The sequence below is a fragment of the Mandrillus leucophaeus genome, unplaced genomic scaffold (genome assembly GCF_000951045.1).
Source record: "Mandrillus leucophaeus isolate KB7577 unplaced genomic scaffold, Mleu.le_1.0 Scaffold399, whole genome shotgun sequence".
Lineage (NCBI taxonomy): Eukaryota > Metazoa > Chordata > Mammalia > Primates > Cercopithecidae > Mandrillus > Mandrillus leucophaeus.
In genome coordinates, this window is record NW_012104242.1 from 854,426 (window position 1) to 863,207 (window position 8,782).

Genomic DNA, 8,782 nt, shown 5'->3' on the forward strand with positions numbered 1-8,782 from the left:
ACAAATGGAAGAACATTCCATGCTCATGGATAGCAAGAATCAATATCATGAAAATGGCCATACTGCCCAAGGTAATTTATAGATTCAATGCCATCCCCATCAAGCTACCGATGACTTTCTTCACAGAACTGAAAAAACTGCTTTAAAGTTCACATGGCTCAGAGAATGTTTAGGTCAGCAAAATTACCCTATATGACACTGTAATGGTAGATACATGTCACTATACAGTTGTCTGAACCCACAGAATATACAATATCAAGTGAACCCTTATGTAAACTGTGGACTGCAGGTGATAATGATGTGTCCGTGTAGGTTTCATCAATTATAACAAACGTTCCTCTACTGGGGAATGTTCATATGGGAAGAGGCCATGCATGTGTGCAGGGGATATAATGGGAGATCTCTGTACTTTGCTCACAATTTTGCTGTGAATCTAAAACTGTTCTAAAAAATAAAGTGTACTGGCCGGGCGCGGTGGCTCACGCCTGTAATTCCAGCACTTTGGGAGGCCAAGGCGGGCGGATCACGAGGTCAGGAGATCGAGACCATCCTGGCTAACACGGTGAAACCCCGTCTCTACTAAAAATACAAAAAATTAGCTGGGCGCGGTGGCTCACGCTTGTAATCCCAACACTTTGGGAGGCTGAGGCAGGCAGGTCACGAGGTCAGGAGATCGAGACCATCCTGGCTAACACGGTGAAACCCCGTCTCTACTAAAAATACAAAAAATTAGCTGGGCGAGGTGGCGGGCGCCTGTAGTCCCAGCTACTCGGGAGGCTGAGGCAGGAGAATGGCGTGAACCTGGGAGGCAGAGCTTGCAGTGAGTCGAGATCACGCCACTGCACTCCAGCCTGGGCGATAGAGCAAGACTCCGTCTAAAAAAAAAATAAATAAAGTATACTTCTAAAGAAAGGACTCAATTCTTAATAAAACTAATAAAGTATGTGTGGGACATCTAAATAGACACTACTGCAAAGAAGAAAAAAGAAGGCAAATAAGCACATTTAAAAAATGTTCAATTTCATTAATCATTAGAGAAATAAAAGTTAAAACCTCAACAAGATACCACTATATAGTTATTAGAAAACATAAAATTAACACGATTGCATACCAAGTGTCAGAAGGATATGGGGAAACTGGAGCTCTCATCCCTGCCGTAGTGGCCAACCGTAAAATGGTCCAACCACTTTGGAAACCAGGTGGGCGGTTTCGCAGTTAATCATACACCTGACAACACAATCCAGACATTCCACTTCTGGCTATTTACCCGAGAGACAGGGAAGCACATGGTCACGCAGAGACTTTTACACAAGTGTCCACAGCAATTTGTAGTGGTCAAAACCTGGCAATAACCTAAATGTCTTTAACTGGTAGGTGCATGAACCAACTGGGAATATCCATTTGAAAGAATACTTCCCAGCAAAAAGAAGCAATCACCTACTAATCCAGTCAACAACAAAACAGTTATGCCAGACCAAAGGAAAGTGATATTGCATAATCGACTCCATTTACATCAAATTTGTAAAACTGCACACTAATCTGTAGTGACAGGAAGCAAATCAGTGGTTGCCTGGGGAGGGGTAGAGGAAGCATGGCGGGGGTGGCTGTGATGGCTGTGTTTGGTATCATGATTGTGGTAGTTTCATGGGTGTATAAATATGTTAAACCTTACCAAATGTACACTTAGAATGCCTAATTTATGGTATGTAAATTCTACTTCCATACAGGCAGGGGTGTCACCCTCTGCACGTCACGCCTCACCCAACTCACCTGCCCCCATGACGTGACACTGAATGATGAGCTTCAATCCCATTCATGCTTTCCCACCATCTCCATGCTCCTCTGAACCCACAAAAATCCCTGCGCTTCAGCTTTACATACCCCCAAGCTTTATACACATGGTATCACCTTGCACAAATTTGGAAATATGCTTTTATAAACATTATAATTTTAAAATTTATTCTTGTTGGAATATGTAGGCCTAGCTCACTGTAACAGCTCTGGTACTCACTGTGTGAATATAACACAATGTATTTATTCTGGTGACAAATATTTTAGCATGTCTTTTTAATTAGCAGTTTCAGTTATATTAAGGGTAAAAACAGCACTTGAATCAGACATACTAGGACATGCACTGTATGTTTATTATGACATTAAAAATAATCTAGAAATGTAACTTACACAACTTAACACAAGAGCTGTAGTATTCAAAGTAAAATCATTCAAACAATCTTGAGTTAAATTTTTAAAAAGATAAAATTAAATATTCATCAAGTATCTGCTGTGTGTCTGAGTCTCTGCTAGGTATTTTGGGCACAAGATTTAAACATAAGATGAAGCCAGGCATGGTGGCTCACACCTGTAATCTCAGGACTTCAGGAGACTAAGGCGGGCAGATCACTTGAGGTCAGGAGTTTGAGACCAGCCCTGCCAACGTGGTAAAACCTCGTCTCTACTAAAAATACAAAAAATTAGCTGGGTGTGGTGGTGCATGCTTGTAATGCCCAGCTACTTGGGAGGCTGAGGTAGGAGAACTGCTTCAACACAGGAGGCAGAGGTTGCGGTGAGCTGAGATGGCACCACTGCACTCCAGCCTTGGCGACAGAGTGAGATTCCATCTCAAAAATAAATTCATTCATTCATTCATTCATTCAATTTAAATAAAAAACAAAACAAAACAAAACAAAAAAACAAAGTAAGATGAGAACTTTAATCCTGTGGACCTATTTATGACATGTTCATCCTCTTAAGAACTACAACTAATGCAATAACTTGCTAACAATATTCTTATCACACAGGTTCTTACAAAGGCATGTACATCTCTGTCCAAAAATCGAGTGAAAAAAAGACAAAATGAGAAACTAAAGAGCTGAGTGCAAATGGATAAAAGGTAAGTCATAAAGAAGGCAGGAGGAGATGGGACAAAATAGGTGACGAGGCTGCCCTGGATCGCCTATGGGCAGGTGGGCTCTGTTGAGTAACCACACAGAGCAATTTAATATCCTCATGGTTGGTGGAAACCACTTCTTGCCAGTAACAATCAACTGAGAAATCATCCCAGTGGGGCAGCAGCATTTGCAAGGTCTGTCCTAAAAGGAATAACTAAACCTGGAACTCCTAATCATAACCAAAAAGACTTCAGAGTATAAACAGGGACAAGAATGCTGCTGGCCTTTCAAAGATGGGGCCCAATTCAGCTGGCACAGACAACAGCTTCTGTTCTGCATGGTGACACCAGGGAGCACGGCGCCATTCTGGGAGATGGCAGTGCCACTCTCAGAACTCACAGTCAATGGTAATCATGTTTGCCAGTTTCTTCACTGTCTCCAATAATTTAATAACCCACGATATCTGTCTAAAAACAGAGAAATAGAGAACTTGTATTTGTGAAAAGAAAATCCAACTAAGCTCTAAGGTAAGATGCTTACCTTTTTATACTACTGTAAAGTCAAATCCACACAAGAACAAAAACACCTGCATGAACTGTCGCCAGTGCAGTTAAGCCAGGGACAATGTGGAAACCCTTCTATGTGAGCAGAGGCAGTGGACTTAAAGGAGACTTTAAGTCAGGCTTAGCAATGTCCAATCACTCAAAAACTATGTAGGGGGCATCGTCAACACTTAATGCTTAAACACTGTTTGATGTTGCCAAATTTCAAAGAAACAACTTCACTCACAACATAAGTTTTTTTTTTTTTTTTTTTTTTTTTGAGACGGAGTCTAGCTCTATCGCCAGGCTGGACTGCAAGGGTGCGATCTCAGTTCACGGCAACCTCCACCTCCCGGGTTCAAGCGATTTCCCTGCCTCAGCCTCTCAAGTACCTGGGATTACAAGCACGCACCGCCACGCCCAGCTAATTTTTTGTATTTTACTGGAGATGGGATTTCACCATGTTGGCCAAGACAGTCTCAATCTCCTGACCTTGTGATCCTTCCACTTCGACCTCCAGAAGTGCTGGGAATATAGGTGGCCCACACCTGGCCCACAACATAATTTTAAGAAAAACTGCAATAATTATTTCATCAAAACATAAACAGGAAGTTGCAATTTGAAAGAAACACCTTTAGTGGCAAAGCTGTAATTAAAATGTGTTTTACTTTAACTATAAATGTTATTTTTATTTTGTTTTTCATGAATGAAAGAGCTATCTTTAAAATTCCCATTAAAAAGATTATTTTCTACTTCATATGGCCCAAAACTTGTTTGAGGTTTCATAATGGATCCAACTGGCATTCCCAGGACTATCAGGCGCTAGTCCAGAATTACTGGACCTGAGCAGAAAGCAACGGAGGCAAGAGAACAATCTGACTTGCCATCAAGGACCTTAATGTTTGATGGCTATAGATTTAAAGGTTCACACTGAGAAGACAAATACTCTAAGGACAAGCATTATTAATTTAAAATTGTCATTTACTTACATCTTAGCACTTCCACAATCAAGTCCACATCAGTGCTGAGCTTCTTGATGTGGTCGAGGTTAGCCACCGTTGTGATTGGCACATACTGGTCACTGTCCATCTGTGATATAAGATACATGTCACTAGCAAGGTTCTCCCTGTTGAAAGAAAACAATCTCCTTTAATCAATATTTCTTTAAAAAGAAGTTTCACCTACTGCAATTCCAGTTTCACAAGAGGCATGAGTGTGGCATGGTATTGCTTTGGAGTTAAATCGGAGCCCAGGACCCATCTGTTATTTGCTGTCTCTCCGGCCTCAGTTAAATTTTTTCAAAATCTCAGTCTTGAAGAGGCAGGGAGTGCAAAAGTAAAAGTATATTGCACTTTCTACAATCAAAATTCATGAGAAGATGGTTATTTTTAATTAAGATGTAATTATTTGTAGCTGTCATTTTTGCCCTAAGAAGTATTTGAGGAGTTTATTAAAAATACATACAATTTTGTTAGGCTAGGCACGGTGGCTCACGCCTGGAATCCCAGCACTTTGGGGGGCCAAGGTAGGCAGATCACCCGGGCTCAGAAGTTTAAGACCAGCCTGACCAACATGGTGAAACCCTGTCTCTACCAAAAATACAAAAATTAGCCAAGCATGGTGGCAGGCACCTGTAATTCCAGCTACTTGGGAGGCTCAGGCAGGAGAATCGCTTGAACCCAAGAGGTGGAGGTTACAGTGAGCCAAGATCGCACCACTGCACTCCAGCCTGGGTGACAAGAGTGAAACTCCGTCTCAAAAAAAAAAAAAAAAAAAAAAAAAAATTTAAAGTAAAGAAATCCAGCTGAATGAACAAGAAAGGAAAACATAAAAAGGCCAGGATAACGTCATTCACAAAATTCCTCCTGTAGACTCTGGAACACTCACTAGAGAGCCTATATCCAGCCCTGGCTTCCTGGAAGCCAGAATTAAAAAGAAGGAAACAGTAACTTTACCCACAAAATCCAAAGGTGAGCCACAAATCATCAGCACTTTGGGCCATGATGAGCTATTTTCTGGTGTTTTGGTCAAAGATCAATGTTTCCTGTGAATTCTCAAGGCATCGTACAATGTAGTAAACAAGGTCCTAAGAAACATTTCAAAACTGAAAACAGTGCTGGGTTCCTGGGGCCTCTGCTCAGTGTCCCTCGGTGAAGGCCCATGACTGCCGATCAAACAGAGGCCATGCAGGAGGAGGCCCTGCTCCACCCTCATCTTGGCCACCTTCCAGCTGTAGCTGATTTTGGCCCCGTGGGGCTACAGAAGGGGGTGAGTGGCAGAGGGCTCACACTTGTGCCCCCAGGGTGCTCCACCAGTGCCCCAGCACCTCTTGCGTCTGCTGTGGCATGGTGCGGTATGCTCAGACTCCAAACGTGGAGCAGCATGGGCATGGGGAGGAGGCCAGCAGAGCCCCTCACACCTCCGCCTCATACAGCCACAGGCTTCAAGGAGCCCCTAGCAGACACCTGTGTGGAATCCTCAGGGCTCCAGAGAAAACACCTGGAAAATCACCATCGACAGAAAACCTTACACACGGCCAATCGGTTGTTGCCATACTCAGAGAAATTACATCAAACCCAATCCCACCTTCCTTTATGTCCAGTTCTGCCATTGGAACTTTAAAGGTTTTACTAAGAAAAAGGTATTATTCAGGGGGAAAAAAAATGATTAAAAATGAGTGTTATATAAATAAAACAACTTGCTATCTCAGTGTTTGGTGTGTTTTCAGAAACAACATGGCACATTTGTTCTCAAACTTCAGTGTGAAGAGTCTGATTCAGCAGCACAGGGCAGGCCAGGCCCTTCAGACGGCACTCCAGACAGTGACCACCAACACCACGGGGGCCCACTGACATGAAGGTTCCATTCCGTTCTCAAACGTCAAAAGATTGTTATTACTCAATATTCCACGTCTTAATATTCATATATATGGATATGAGTAGATACTCCTTCATAAAATACCCCATTTGTATATAATTTAACTATTTGCACGAGACTAGAAATATCAGGCATTAGAAAAAAACACCACCAGCCTTACCTAGATAAGCAGAATTCCAATGTTTTTTTAAGTACTTCCCGGGGGTCTTCCTGGCTTTCTGGTTGAGACTCATTTCCTCCTACAGAAAAGTAATAATCAACTTAGGAAAAACGGCTTAAAATTTAGGAAGCAGATAATTCAGTACAGCAGTTCTAGTGCTTTCAACTTACATTCTGACACAACTACATAAGTGTATATTGAGTATGAAAAATGCTACTTTACCTATCAAAAAAGTAAATCATGCAAAAAAATGTATTCCTTTATCCCCCAAAACAAAAACAGCACAATTTAGAAAAATAATCTAAGTCTCATGAGCAGAGTTTAGCACGGGCTTTTTCTACCAGAAATGACAAGTGTAAGTTTAGCTAATGCCTTGTCTCACTGCAAAAAGAATTTTCAAGTAACCTACACAAACACAAACACTAAACAATAATAAAATATAGAGGAAAAAATTAAAACAACAACGACAAAGATAACTGGCAAACAACCAAGGCTGGAGATCATAAACAGACAGGCTCTACAACACTAGACAGTTTCTACAACAGAGGCTTCAATTTGCCTTTCAACTTCCAGAGTAGAAGGAACAAGTGAGAATTGCCGTGTTACAGAATTCCTATAAGAGAATGATAAATAAACCAGATCTTCAAGAGGAAACAAAAGCTGGATCTAAATCCTGGAAGAAATTTCTGAGAAGATGCCAGGGGGCATGGTGTGTGTGGTCACAGGCAGCACAGGGCCGTGAATCTGAAGCTCTATAAGACAGAGCTGGACTCTGGACACTGCATAAACAGGTATTTTAATAATGTTGAGACGACAGGCACTGAAATGCTAAGAACTAAGTTTTTTCTACGTTCCTATACGAATTAGCATGGTACAATCATACAGGAGCCACGCTAACACAAGAGACGCTTGTATCTTAAAAGTCAAAGTTAAAGACCATGAAAAGGCAAAGACAAAGTGGAGCGTTCAGGACAAATAAGAGGGACAGGGAGTTTGTATGGTGTTGTACAATGAGCTTAGTAAAAATCCACCCCCATCAGCAAAAAGAAAACAAAACTGCTAAAGCAACCATAACACAAAACCAAACCATGGGACTCAATGAGACTGAAAACTGAAAACTGAAAACACAACCTGATGCCACTGTCCATCTAGACTAAAGTGTCTCCGGGTCACTCATCTAAATTCACACTCCCCCCCCATGTTTGATAGGTGTTTACTAAATATTTCTATGTGCCAGGCACTATGGCAGGCTCTGTGAATTCAGCCTGAATAAGGCAAAGCCTGTGCTCTCGTGAAGCCAACACGCTCGTGGGAGAGGCAGATAACAGACAGTTAACCAGTAACTATATACATCATGTCAGAGAGAAACTGACACTGAGGAAACCACCCAAGATGAGGGGCAGCAAGGCCTGGTGCCGTCCAGACGGGAAGTGCCATGCGATCTGATAGAGGAGGGGTGGGGCACGCAGGAAGGTGGGAAGTGTGTTCTAAGTGGGGAGCCTCAAGCACAGGTGTCCCAGGATGGGGCCTCTCAAGGGGTAGAGTTCAGCAGTAGGAGGCCAGCACAGCTGAGAAGAGGGGTGACAGACACAGTAAGAAATGAGGTCACAGAGGCTGATGTGTGTGTGAGATCAAGGAGGACGTTAGAGGATGTCAGAGTAAACGTCATAGAAAACCAATTCAAGGCTGACATTTTGAAAAGATCTCTGGTTCCATGGTGTAGACAGACTGTGCAGGCACCAGCGGAAGTTAATGCAATCATTGAGGACAGGGCACTAGGGAGGACTCTCCAAGCGATCGGTGGTGCCGAAGCCACAAGGGAAGGAAGAAAAACAGCCCAGAACTGAACCTGGGACACTCCCACCTTCAGCAGGAGGCAAGTGCATGAGGGCCAAAGGACACAGGTTAACAGCCAGCAAGGTGGGAAGACCATTAGGATACTGTGAAGTTAGGAGCCAAGATAATCACCCACTACAACATGACACAGTAGAGCCAGGTAAGTTAAGAAGTTGGAACTAACTACTAAATCTGGCTGCACCAGGGTCATTAAAGAGCTCGACAAATGCCGCTTAGGACAGCTGTCTACCTGGACTGGACTCCAGAGGGAATGGAAGCAAGGAGACCTGGACCGGACTCCAGAGGGAATGGAAGCAAGGAGACCTGGACCGGACTCCAGAGGGAATGGAAGCAAGAAGACCTGGACCGGACTCCAGAGGGAAGGGAAGCAAGGAGACCTGGACCGGACTCCAGAGGGAAGGGAAGCAAGGAGACCTGGACCGGACTCCAGAGGGAAGGGAAGCAAGGAGACCTGGACC

The 8,782-nt window shown here is 43.0% G+C and overlaps 1 protein-coding gene across 2 annotated transcripts in view; it reads right to left on the reverse strand.

Moving 5' to 3' along the window:
• LARP4B (La ribonucleoprotein domain family, member 4B) overlaps positions 1 to 8,782 on the reverse strand; it is a 79,025-nt gene that overhangs the window by 32,698 nt on the left and 37,545 nt on the right. For both annotated transcript variants that reach the window (XM_011991554.1, XM_011991553.1), the window contains exons 5-6: positions 6,468 to 6,546; positions 4,420 to 4,556 (exon numbers count right to left, since the gene is read on the reverse strand). In XM_011991554.1, the coding sequence (XP_011846944.1) occupies positions 4,420 to 4,556; positions 6,468 to 6,546 (216 nt within the window). The remainder of the gene's footprint in view (positions 1 to 4,419; positions 4,557 to 6,467; positions 6,547 to 8,782) is intronic.